This window comes from Tamandua tetradactyla, chromosome 2 (genome assembly GCF_023851605.1).
Source record: "Tamandua tetradactyla isolate mTamTet1 chromosome 2, mTamTet1.pri, whole genome shotgun sequence".
Taxonomy (NCBI): domain Eukaryota; kingdom Metazoa; phylum Chordata; class Mammalia; order Pilosa; family Myrmecophagidae; genus Tamandua; species Tamandua tetradactyla.
The window spans coordinates 193,901,358-193,915,144 of record NC_135328.1 but is presented as its reverse complement, the minus strand read 5'-3'; the positions used below and the strand labels follow the sequence as shown (position 1 = coordinate 193,915,144).

The window sequence follows — 13,787 nt, the reverse complement described above, 5'->3', positions numbered from 1 at the left end:
CCTTCAAATAGGTAAGGACAGAATCTAATAAACAAATGGGAAAGCCTGCTTTAAAAAGGGGCAAGGACAATCTGTCATAGTAACTGGAGGAAGATACAGCATACAATCACAAGTGAGTAAATATAATAGTGGGAACCTGTGGAAATTTTCTTCTAATCATTCCTATTTCCTAAGTTTAAAAAAAAGTCTTAAGCTGTGAGTGAGGATGGCATAAGTGTTAAAAATTTAAGAGTCTTCTAGGCAAGTGAAAAAGTACGTGAGGTAGAGAGAGATAGTAGGATTGCCAGATGGCATTAAGGCCCACCTGAGGTCATGACCTGAAACAAAGAAACTAAATCAGCGTGTTCAGTTACACAAGTACAAAACAGCAGAGAAGGTGGAGTACTGAATTTAACCAAAAATGGAGTTTAACCAGGCAAGTATAATGAAGTAAAAGAGGGAGCAAGACAATTTACTTATGTAGCCAAGAGTAACTATAACAATGGACGACAGAATGTAAACTGGGTAAGGAAAGTAAGGACATGAAGTGAAAATTAGAGACAAGAGAGAGGTTACAGTAGTGTAACCCCCCCAAATATATATATATATATAATATGTATAATATATAATTATCTATCTACCTACTTATCTGACTCCCCTTCCACACTGAGGTCTTCCGAAGTGGGATCGTGGCCTTATCTTTTGATTTTTAGTCCTTCAGTGCATAAGTCTGTTATCTGGATAGATGGATGCTGACTCAGGATTTAAAGGAAATGCCTCACACTCCAAATATGATAAATTGCCACTTCTTCACTATTCTTTAGGAGTTTAAGTAAAAAGTTGCAATGATTTATCAAAATCTATAACATAAACACATCTTTGGAATGAGATAAGATGCTGAACTCTTTCAGTGCTGTGTCCAAGAAATGTACCAAATATAATTCAACTAGTTAGGTTTGCCCTGACTAGTTGGCAAACACCTGGTGACATGAAATCATTTAATTTTCCAATCTCTATTTCACCTCAGTTACAGTAAATTAGCAGAATCCCAAACAGACCTTAACACTAGCAAGTTTTTTAAAGTGACACGAGTCAAACTCAATCTGGAGTGGAGAATAAATGCACAGACAAAGAGCATGTAAAATATGTTTTATTGTTCTTTAAAAGGGTTCAGGGTTTGGTTTTAAATCAGGCTGCACACCTCTCATCAGTTGACATCTTTCAACATGTCAAACTGGCTTCAGCTAGCAATACTTCATTAAATCCAAAAGAAAACAAAAGCTGTTTTAATTTTAAGGAAAAAAATCCAGTTCTGAGAGCAATTAACATTAGTCTGTAATTTAGAACAAAATATGGGCTAATGTTTCATGTTGCTTTATACACCCTTCTCATACAGAACCAGGAATGTAGTTTTTCCTAAATCAGGCAGGCACTAATACTGGACACTGCACACACGCCCCCTCCCCACTAGCAACAAAAATTAGATTATGTCAAAGGGAAGAGATTTGTTACCGTATTGATCAAAACCCTTGGAGTCAACAGACAGTCTATCTGAGTTTGGAGGGTATGTTGTTTTGATCTTGAGCCTATGTTAAAGGAATCTACTGTCATGTTCTGAAATAAAGAATTTTGGATAGTACCATCATTTCACTTTAAAATCCTAGAAGCAATTTCAAAAAGCATTATTTTGTTTTGTTTTGGGGTATGGGAAAGGAAAGATCTACACATTTGCATGTAGCTAAAACTCAAAACAACTCCAGCAACAGGTAATAGGCAGTTCACACAGCTGGCCAACATCTGAGGTATCATCAGTGTGAGACAAGGTCCTGGTCCATTCCTATTGGCCTACCTGATCCTAACAAAATGGGAAGTTTTTGGCTCTGCACAGTAAATTCCAGCAGGACAAGATGACCCTAAGCTTGTATTTAGAGCCTTAGAAGCAGAACATTTTTAAATAGGTAATATTTAGGTGAAAAAGAGTGCAAGAGCCCCTGATGGTGCCCTTCAACCTGCTTTGTCAATGCAATCCAGTCACAACTACCTCCGATAAAAGAGCAGAAAAGCAACTTGACTAGATCAGCACATTGAACCCAGCAAAGAATCTGCAAAAATAATTCTACACCACCTCACAAGCAACACAGTCCCTTTGTTTCTCGTGTTGCCTTATGTTTCTCTTCTACCCTGTTATGGCCCGTGAACGCACACTCACTAGGCATGTTGGTTTTGAACCAGCATTTTGTTGCTTGCTTGTTTTTTTAATCTCAAAAAGAATCTAGTAAGAAAATAACAAGGCAATCAGTGGTTAAACTGAACTGTACATATAGGGGACAGTTTGGAAAATACCCATCACAGGCATTTCTCAAGTCCAAATACTCATGTCTTTGCTGCTACACCTTTGACCACTCCTGAAAATTCAGAGTACAAATCAGTCCTAAAATAAAAATGTTAAAACTATCAGCATACTCTGACATCATTAGAAAGAAAATCAGAGTAATGCTACAACCACAATTCTACAACATGTAGAAGTTGTACTGATAATTCTCTGTCTGGACAACTTTAGTGATGGCTTGGAGTCTAACCCTTCAGAAAACAAGTTTCTGAGATACCTACTTAGCTTCACTGGTTGGAAAAAGGAAGAATTCTACACTCAGCTAAGTTCTCTGAAAAGAAAGACTCCTTTAAAATCCCATTTTCCCACTAATTTACCAAAACAAAAATCAAAACAAAATGGCTCTTGGCTACTTTATCTAACATTGGATAAGGTTTTCAGGAAAATAAACTAATACAACACCCCATCATCAGTAAAGACTAAAAACCACCTGGAACATATCATGTATATGTCACTGCTTTTTTTTTATTTCCTCCCCTAAAAGTGCCCAGGTGGGCTTAAGGCTGCCAGATGCACACACATCTACAGCAACAAGAGCTTCTCCTATTCCATCTACAACTTGCATCAGGGATAAAGGGCGGGGAGGAAAAGAGAAAATATACCCTTCCCAATCTAAAAAAGAAAAGAGAAAAGAAGAGGAAAGAAAAGGAGAGGAGAGAAGAGAGAAGAAAAGAGAGGAGAAAAAAGAAGAAATCCCACCACAGGGAGATCTATATGCCAAGCATAATGGAAGAGTATGCTCCCCAAACAGATGGTTCTGCACAGGCTAATGTTCTGCTGGCTTTCCTTAGAGAACTATTTTGTAAAAGTTAAAAAGACAGGAGATTTTGAAATAATTCAATCCTGGCAGAAATTCAAACTCCAGCACTGGGAGCAAAATCAGCCTTAGCTAAATTAATCCCTTTTCTTTCTCCTTTTCTTAAACATTTTATTCATGTATTAGAGGGATTTCTTTTTTGTTTGCTTTTTTCCAATCATGAGGAGAGTGGTTGAGGAGTACTGAATCCATCACTACTTTGATGACACAGTTAAGATTCCAGATTCACATTTCCAGGTACCAAGAGTTCCCTCTAAATGACACAATCAAGTCAGCCTTCGTTTACATTACTTTCTACTGAACACAACAATGCCCATTGGTATCTCTAAAGCGTAATCGCATCTTAGGTCGGTATTTCTCCAGGTAAAGCAGCTGTTTTGAATTGAATGCTCCCCTTCTTTTTCTGAAAACACAAGAATGGCAACTTTATCAAGTGAAAATAAAATTAAAGAGCTGCCTATTCACTGAAATGCATTTGTTACTGCCTAAGTTTTTTATAACTAACTTCACACACAGTATTTCCCATACTATAACACTTCTTAAAATGAAAGAACTAAGTTAAAACATCAACTTTCCAAGTCTCCCTAGAAGGAATAAACATTTTTTTGCTGACTCTCATTAGAGTCTATTAATGATTTAATAGAGGTTAAAATGGTTTATTCAGGGCATCTGACTATACTCTTCTCACTTCAATTAATATATTCTTCAGAATGGAATTGGTAGCAAATATTTAAGACGCTAAAGAAAAAGATATTAAGATAAAAGAGAAACATACTCAAATGCATTCCTTGGAATGTTACCTTCCTATAGCTGCTACCATACATTTCATGTCCTCTGTCATCTTCTTTTTATCTCTTTTTGGTTGAAAGGGAAAGGACAAGATAATAATTGCCAAATAATTCTGGATAACAAAACAGCATAGGCTGTTACTCCAGACTCATGCCAAGATTCTATCAGGACACTGAAATCCTGATTTTATGCCCAAGCAAGTCACTTAAAGAATCCCAGGCAACTGAGTGCTCTCTTCTGTAGATACTTCCTTGATGCTCAGTTAATACGGATACTAAGAGTTGCATTTGGAAAAGTGTTTTGGCACATTCATGAAAATGGACACAAGATCAATGAGATCCTACCACCTGGCTATTAACTTTCAAGATTCCAAGATATTCAAATCATATACTGGACATATTCTACAATGTCCAAATATGACACCCAAATTAGAAAATCTTTAAATCTGGGAGTAGGTAGTACTCTGAGTTTCTTTACCACTTGCTCCTTTTATATTTTTTTCCCATTTTTAAAGTTTTATTCATATACCATACAATCCAATCTAAACCATCTGCTCTTAAGTTTTTTTCTATTTTCAAATAAATGTTTTAAGCCGAAGACAGCAAATTATTCTATACTATAAATGGATATTTTCCATAATTCCCTCCTCCTGTGTGATCTTGCTTTTTCTCTGAATATATAACTCCATACTCACTGTCTTATAAACTGAACTGCATCTTCATACTTCATTCCACATTCAATCAAAGCAAGTGCAACTAGCACAGGTGCCCTGCAGAGAGAAACCCATCTGTAAATATCTACAAGTTTTTGGAATTAAAGAGTTTTTTAAAACTCTAGAATATACATTAGCAAAGCAAAGCTTAAGCCATTCTTTCTGTGTACTAAAACACTTACTTTTCTGTAATGTAAAAATATCTCTATCAGTATAATAGCTTCATAATATATTTATTTTTAGTGAATTATCAAATTCTAATCCTAAATTAAAACTCTTAAAACAATAAATGCTCTGTTATTAACAGCACTCAATTATATATTTGAATGTGGTATATAGGGGAAATTTTAGGTTGTATATATGGCTCTAGAATAAAAATTTTAAAATATATCTACAGTTCTGCACAACACAGAGAACCCTAACTGTGAACAATGTTCCACAGTAATAATACAATTAAAGAAATCTTTACTTTTAAAAGTCACATTATAATATTACATCTCTCTCAAATTTGATTATTTAATAATTAAATATTTTAAATTATTAAAAATAATTTTAATAATATTAAAATCAAATTTTATATTTTAAATTTGATCAAATTTATTATTTCAAGTTCCTCCAGGTTTTCATTTCAAATTGATTTTAATATAATATCTTCATCAAATACTAAAAAAGATGTTAGACTTCTTTAACAATATCCTCTTGGTAAGCTAGGAGAATGCCAGCGAATCAGTAATTAGGAACAGCTCTCTATGTAAGTGTATTTCTTAAAAATCTAACAAAGGAAATTTTTAAACGACCATATAGGGCACAAAGATAACTAACCTAGGATAACTAACTGTTCATTATAAAATTCCAAAGTCAAGTTATAACACTACCCTCAATCTTTAAGATAAGACTGAAACTTCTCACCCTTAAGAAGCCGCACAATACTAAATTGCAAAAAAAAGGCCTGAGGAGCTAATAGCCTGAGGCACCACTACCTTGAGGCAACAGGAGCCTGCATTAATGTTTTGAGTCAAAAACTGGCATTTAATCGGCTGTTGATGGCTGTGCTGCAACACCATTCCAAGCAATGCTACAATGCTACAGGAAAAAGGCTCTAAAATCAAAGTCAATTCTCGTTTTCCATAAATCCCCCTTTAAGAGTTTAATATTCAACCATCTCTCTCTATCTAAAAATCTCAATCCAAAAATAAATGTGTATCGATTACTTAAACTCACCTGTTTCAGTGACCTAAAGCTTTGATTACTTGAAAGGGGGAGAAATAGAAAATATACTGAATTAAGACTATTTTTAGTGTGAGTGTGACAACCTTGTGACTGACAAGGTTATGGACAGATGAGTAAGAAAAAATAAATAAATAGACAAACAATGGGGGGGTATGGTGGTCATGGGATTTTGGGGTGTTCCTTTATTTTAATTCTTTTTTTTTACTGTTTTTGGAGTACTAAATGCTCAAAAATTGACCGGAATGATGAATGTACAATTTTATGATAATATTGTGAACTACTGTATCATCTACTGTAGACTTTAGATGAATATATCACAATAAAAAAATCACTGAAGGAAAAAGACTATTTTTACCTCAAACATAAGATAATTACATTAAATTCATTTCAATGTAACTTCTGCACCATCACCCACTAAACCCAGTAATATACCAGAATTAACAACCAGATAAAACTCAAAAAGTTGTTTTGAAAAATCACTACACCAGCTTTTACTCTCATTTCCTTTTCTTTCAGGCAATTAAATATTATTTAGTGTAATAAATGCAAATTTCTACCAAAGCAAAATTTTCTGCTGGCTTACTTAGGCATGATAATGAATTCACAGAGGGTTGGAGCTTACCTTCCCAATCCTGCAACACAATGCACTGCAATACAGCAACCTGGCTCTTCACGAAATTTGGTTTTTAATAGGTTTAGCCAATCATCTACTATCTGATTAGGGGGTGGAGCTCCATCATCAAATGGCCAATCCTGCAAAGAAAAGATCTTTTACATTAAACTGATATTTTCTCTGGGATTAACAGCCAAATGCAGAATAGCTACACAAAATATACAAGGAAGGCTTAGTTGAACTAACTGTACAACAAATATTTAGCTTAAAAACATAGTTCTGCTCCAACGAACAATATTCCTGTAAACCCTAAAGAATATCCAGGGCTCTATCTGAGATTCTATAAAAAGTTTCATTCACTAGATTTATTTTTCAAAAACCTGTAACCTGGACAGCTAAATTGAACATTATAAGTTCATGGAACCTTGAGTAGGGCATGAGATTCCGTAGGTTTGTCCAGAGTGATGCTTCGATAAATCCCAGAAGGATTTGAACAGTGAATAAAAAAGAATTTGCAAAGTCCCTTTGGGGGAATGGTGAGAAAGGGGGGAAATTCAACTTTCCCAAGTGGAGAATTCTTGATATTCTCACAAGCAGTGGGGACAACCAAAACAACAGGCAGAGCCCTCAGTCTTCAGGTTTGTTCATATGAAACTTAACCCCGCAAAGGATAAGCTAAGCCTGTTTAAAATTAGGCCTAAGAGTCACCCCCAAGAGAACCTCTTTTGTTACTCAGATGTGGCCTCTCTCTCTCAGCCAACACAACAAGCAAACTCACTGCCCTCCCCGCCTCTACATGGGACATGATTCCCAGGGATGTGGACCTTCCTGGCAACGTGGGACAGAAATCCTAGAATGAGCTGGGACTCAGCACTAAGGGATTGAGAAAACCTTCTCAACTGAATGGGGGAGGGGGAGAGCGAAATGAGACAAAGGGTCAATGGCTGAGAGATTCCAAACAGAGTTGAGAGGTTATCCTGGAGGTTATTCTTACGCATTAAATAGATATCACCTTTTTAGTTAAGACATAACAGAGAGGCTGGAGAGAGCTGCCTGAAAATGCAGAGCTGTGTTCCAGTAGCCATGTTTCTTGAAGATGATTGTATAATGATAAAGCCTTCTCAATGTGACTGTGTGATTGTGAAAACTTTGTGTCTGATGCTTCTTTTATCTACCTTACGGACAGATGAGTAAAACATATGGATCAAAAATAAATAAATACTAGGGGGAACAAACGTCAAAATAAATTTAGTAGACTTCAATGCTAGTGATGAATGAATGGGGGGGTAAGGGGTATTGTATGTATGAACTTTTTTTTTACTCTTTAAACTTCTTTTTACTTCTTTCTCTGAATTGATGCATATGTTCTAAGAAATGGTCATAGTGATGAATATACAACTACGTGATTAAAAAAGGAATGTTCATATTGTATGTTGATTGGACTTATTAATAAAAATTTAAAAAAAAAAAAAAAAGCACCTTATAACCTCCACATAGTTCCTAGGCCAGGTAAGGCCTGAAACCCAGATTTACCAGTCTTTCCAAGAGAATCAACCAGCTACATTCCCCTACCCCATAATGTTGACATCCCTTTTCAACACAAAGTTAGAATGGTCATTGTCCAAATATCCCTAAAGAGTGGGAGAAGGCTCAAAGAAGAAGAAGGAATTGTATCAGAGAAGGTGAGACGTAACAAATGAGGATGACAACTGAATCACTGTACTGATATTTCTTTTTATCTCCAGTGTTTAAGAGCAGCTAGAAGGAAACACCTGAAATGGTGGAACTGTAACCCGTACAATATTTTGAAATTTTTTCTAAAACTACTTGTTAAAATGTATTTTGAGGGTGGGCAACAGTGGCTCAGTGGCAGAGTTCTCACCTGCCATGCTGGAGAACTATGTTCACTTCCTGGTGCCTCTCCATGTAAAAAAAAAAAAATGTACTTTGAAATATATCACTTTTGTATATATGTCATATTTCACAACAAAAAAATGTTTAAAAAATTCATTTCCTGGTGTCTGCCCATGGGAAAAAATAGAAACAAAAACACAGTCCTGAACACTGCTGAAAACTGTTCCAAGATCTAACTTAAAGCTTCCCGAATAAATTAGCCTTCTCAATGAAATGTAGTTAGTGTTATAAAAATCGAATTTTAACTTATGGGAATCTCTTTATCAGAGTGATAAGAGGCTAGTGTTTTCCCAAATACTGTATTTGAGTACAGTATTAGACATAAGAGAAAATTGTAATAAAGCCAGAAAAAGAGAGGACAAAACACACCTATATAATTTAAGAGTACACTCTGGCAAGAAATGCTAAATATTAGTACCAACTAGCATCTCATTAAATAATGGATGGGAGAAAAAGGGTTAAAAAGAATTGGGCAGACTGAAATACTAGTGATCAGGTGGAGAGCCAAGATGGCGGCTAAGCTAGGTGCGGGATTTAGTTCATTCTCCAGAGCAGCTAATAAATAGCCATGAAAAGTACAGAACAACTGCTGGAATCACATTAGTTTGACCAGACACACAGCGTACCCGTCTGGACCAGCTGGACTGGCTGCAACCCACCCAGACCGTGAGCTCCCCCAGCAGCAGAGCCAGCACCCCTCCCCCACAGACTGCTTCCCAGCAGGGAAAGGAAAGGGACTTTACAGCAGGGTGAGCATAACCAAACTCCAACTGTGGAATTAATTAAGAAATTTTGACTACTAAAAATAGGTCCCCAGCTCAACTGAACCTTGAGTAAAAGTGCAGGTCGCTGGTATTTGCCCTGGTGCAGAGGGGGCAGGGCTGATGGAAAAAGAAAAAAAAAAAAAAACAGAGGGTTTTTTTTGATCTGTAAAGGTCTGGGCCCTGAAGGAAAGGAGGGGTACATAAGACTTGGAGATACACAGAGCAACGTACCAATTTAAGCTCTTGATTGGCAAACCTGAGGAATGGGAGTTCTGCTCTGAAAAGGATTTTTCTTTTTCTTTTTTTGTGGTTGTGTTTTTACAGCTTGACTACTTTAGATACAGCTGCAAGGCTTCTCAGGCTTCACTGCCCCAGGCATAGGCAGAATTGAGCTTGTTTGAGTGCTTGTCTGGAGCTTCCCTAGGAAAGGGGTGGGGCTCAGCTCAGGTGGAATCCCTCCCTCAAGGAATTCAGACCCCAGGGTCTGGAAAAGTGAAGCAATTAAAACCTCTCCTCTGTCTCCACCACACTCCCAGCAGGGAGAGTCTGCTGAAGATAAAGGTACCACATCATCTTATGCTGGTGGGACCCACAGGCAGAAAAGCACCACATACTGGGCAGGATAGGAAAAATGCAGAGTCCAGAGACTTCATAGGAAAGTCTTTCAATCTGCTGGGTCTCACCCTCAGGGAAATCTGATGCAAGTGACTCTTTCCTCCAGACAGGAGGCCAGTTTGGTCCGGGAAAATCTGGCTGTGGTCTATAATACCTAAGTAGACCCTTCTAAGGAGGGTGGGGGGTGGGTGGAAAGGCACCATACAGGTAGGGCAAGAAACAAAAAAAAATAAGACCTGAAAAATTCTGATCTGTTAAACAAAACCTAAGCTAGAGGACTAGAATAAGCTGAACTGAATGTCAAAGAACAGATAGACAACAAAGTTATCCAGCAAGAAAATCCTAGGTAAAAAAAAAAAAAAAGTGAAAACAATCTCCAGAATAAACTAAGGTAATTAAATGCCTAAACACCAGCAAAAAATAATAAATAATACTAGGAAAATTGAAGATATGGCCCAAAGGAACAAACCATTAATTCAAATGAGATACAGGAGTTGAAAGTATTAATTAAGAATGTTCAAACAGACATGGAAAACCTCATCAAAAATCAAATCAATGAATTGAGGGAGGATATGAAGGTAAGGAATGAACAAAAAGAAGAAATCAAAAGTCTGAAAAAGCAAATCACAGAACTTATGGGAATGAAAGGCACAGTAGAAGAGATGAAAAAAACAATGGAAACCTACAATGTCAGATTTCAAGAAGGATAAGATAGGATTAGTGAACTAGAGGACAGGACATCTGAAATCCGACAAGCAAAAGAAAATATAGGGAAAAGAATGGAAAAATATGAGCAGGGACTCAGGGAATTGAATGACAACATGAAGCGCACGAATATAGATGCTGTGGGTGTTTCAGAAGGAGAACAGAAGGGAAAAGGAGGAAAAAAACTTATGGAGGAAATTATCACTGAAAATTTTCCCAATTTTTATGAAAGACTTAAAATTACAGACCCAAGAAGTACAGTGTACCCCAAACAGAACAGATCCAATAGACATACTCTAAGACACTTACTAATCAGAATGTCAGATGTCAAAGAGAAATACTAGTGGTCAATGAGAGGGAGAGGTAAGAGATATGGAATCGAGTGGGCCATGGTGGCTCACCAGGCAGAGTTCTCGCCTGCCATGCCGGAGACCAGGGTTTGATTTCCGGTGCCTGCCTATACAAAAAAAAAAAACAAAAAAAAAAGAGAGAGAGTTGGGATGTATGAGTTTTCTCTTTTTTCTTTCAATTTCTTTTTCTGAAGTGATGCAAATGTTCTAAAAATGATCATGGTGATGAATAACACAACTACGTGATGATATTGTGATCCACTGATTGTATACTCTGGATGGACTGTGTGTGTGTGAAGATATCTCAATTAAAAAAAGAACTGCACACACGTACAAAAAAAAAGCCAATGCCAAATATTTAAAAAACTATGCCTACTCCCTACCCCACATTATTGACAGTCCCTTCCAACATGAAAAGGTTAGAATGGCCACAGCCCAAATATCCCTAAAGAGTGGTATAGAAAGGCCAAAGGTGATGGTGGAGTTATATAGAGAAGGTAGGTTTAACAAATGAGTATGACTGCTGAATCATTAAACTGATATTTCTTTTAGTCTCCAGTTTCTTAAAGTAGCTAGAATCAAAAACCTAAAATTGTAGAACTGTAACCCATACCAAACTTTGAAATCTGTTCTACAATTAATTGTTGTGCTATGCTTTGAAATTTATTGCTTTTTTGTATGTATGTTATTTTTCACAAAAAATAGAAAAAAAAGTCAATTGTTATGATAAAAAAATATTTATTTCTTCTAGCTTCCTATATTCTGGAGGAGACAGAAGGAAAAATCTGAGAGGATGAAATGGTAGCTCATGACAAATTCTGGGATCTGTCCTGTAACTACTTCTTGAAAAGTGCTTTGAAAACTATTGCTTTTTTCTTTCTTTGCTTTGTATATATGTTATATTATACAATTTAAAAAAAAAGTTAAGAACAGGTTAAAAAAAAACAAACCTGTGCCTAAACTATACATACCCTGCTTAACAAGAACAGCAACTCATGATAGGATCCTGAGCAAATGGAGACCATTTTGTCAATATCCCTTTCTCTTTTTGTATTCATCAATTTGTCTTTCACTTAAGACCAACCCCATGTGCTTCACAATACAGGCAAAGAGGTTTATCTTCCTTGCTACCAGTAGGAGGACTAAAGAAACCAACACAGATCAGTTTTGAAGAAAAAAAAATAGAGGGAAATCACATTTTATACATCCTCTCTCCACATCTAGCTTCAGGGACAGAAATACAACAACATTGGGAAGTTTTTAAAAATTTAAGGCTATTCTAGTAACGTTGAATAAGGACTTTAAGACACTAAAGAAGACTAAGCCTACTTAAAACTAGGCCTAAGAGTCACCCCCAGAGAACCTCTTTTGTTGCTCAGAGGTGGCCTATCTCTCTCTCTTAACCAACACAGCAAGCAACTCACCACCCTCCCCCTCTCTACCTGGAACATGACTCCTAAGCGTATAAACATCCCTGATAATGCGGGACAGAAATCCTAAAATGAGCTGGGACTCAGTATCAAGGGATTGAGAAAGCCTTTTTGACCAAAAGGGGGAAGAGAGAAATGAGAAAATAAAGTGTCAGTGGCTGAGAGATTTCAAACAGAGTTAAGAGGTTACCTTGGAGGTTATTCTTACACATTATATAGATATCACCTTTTTAGATTAAGGTGTATTAGGCTAGAGGGAAGTGCCTGAAACCACAGAGCTGTGTTCCAGTAGCCATGTTTCTTGAAGATGATTGTATAATGATATAGCTTTCGCAATATGACTGTGTGATTGTGAAAACCTTGTATCTGATGCTCCTTTTATCTACGGTATGGACAGATGAGTAAAACATATGGATTAAAAATAAATAAATAATGGAACAAATGTTACAATTAAAAATATATATATATTGGGAAAAAAAGATACTAGAGAAGGAAAGAGAGAAAAGTGACAGAGTACTAAACTGATTCTGCACTAATTATTGGCACCACTAGAACATTTCATGTAGTCCATTACCTACAACAGCACATTGTTTGAGTTGTCAACTATGCCCCACAATTAAAAAGGGCTGTCAGTAAATGTCGCTATTATAAAGTTTAACTATAAATAGCAGTAAAACAAGTAAGCATCTTAGTGGTGAGCATGCTTCCTCAAATATTCCCTAAATGCATCTGGTTAAGAAAAAATAATATATAACATGCTTCACTTACTCATAAAAGCAGTTTCTATAAAACATAAAATAATCATTTAGAAGAATCTAAACCTCCAACTGACACTGTTGAAACCACCATTAGTATATTCTGATGTGTGTCAGATTTTCAAGAACATTCAAAGAATTTAAAGGTTTTGTTTTTTAGGATATCCTCATATAGTGAAATGTTCTAAATCTTCTTTGCCTAGCAAACGTATATTAACAATCCATTTTAAATTAACAATCCATTTTAAAATCTCTATGTGTAGGAAAAGGAGACAAATTCTAAGTGTCCTTGTTTTTCCAAACTTAAGTCAGACCTAAACTGATCACAACTCTGTAAAACAAAAGAAAACAAAAACCTAGATTTAAGGGCCTGGAATAAATCCCAGACATACCATTATCTTCCACAAATTAGTTCAAGTTCTTTAGTTAATTTCTATTTCATGAAGGTGTTTACCAACATTACTGGATCAAGCAGACTAAGGTAAATTTGCAGTTCATTTTATCACCCTGTCATCTGTCAAACAAGCTGATTTCTCATCTTCCCACTGAAGAGCATACAATACAGAAAAAAAAACTTGTAGTCAGCTCTTTCAAAAGTTAAACTTTTTTTTAAAAAGAACTATATTTTACAAATATTTACACTTATTTCCAGTGATTCCCAACCCAGGGACCTTAAAGTCGTTAAGAAATGGGAATGCTAGTGAATTATTATCATGTCATGCTAT

General features: G+C 36.2%; 1 protein-coding gene across 3 annotated transcripts in view; it reads right to left on the bottom strand.

The window, feature by feature from the left end:
* Positions 1 to 1,116: 1,116 nt before the first annotated feature.
* Positions 1,117 to 13,787, bottom strand: part of PTP4A2 (protein tyrosine phosphatase 4A2) — a 31,248-nt gene continuing 18,577 nt past the window's right edge. For all 3 annotated transcript variants that reach the window (XM_077150504.1, XM_077150502.1, XM_077150503.1), the window contains 3 exons: positions 6,539 to 6,669; positions 4,669 to 4,743; positions 1,117 to 3,588 (listed from right to left, as the gene is read on the bottom strand). In XM_077150504.1, the coding sequence (XP_077006619.1) occupies positions 3,480 to 3,588; positions 4,669 to 4,743; positions 6,539 to 6,669 (315 nt within the window). In that variant the 3' untranslated portion in view covers positions 1,117 to 3,479. The remainder of the gene's footprint in view (positions 3,589 to 4,668; positions 4,744 to 6,538; positions 6,670 to 13,787) is intronic.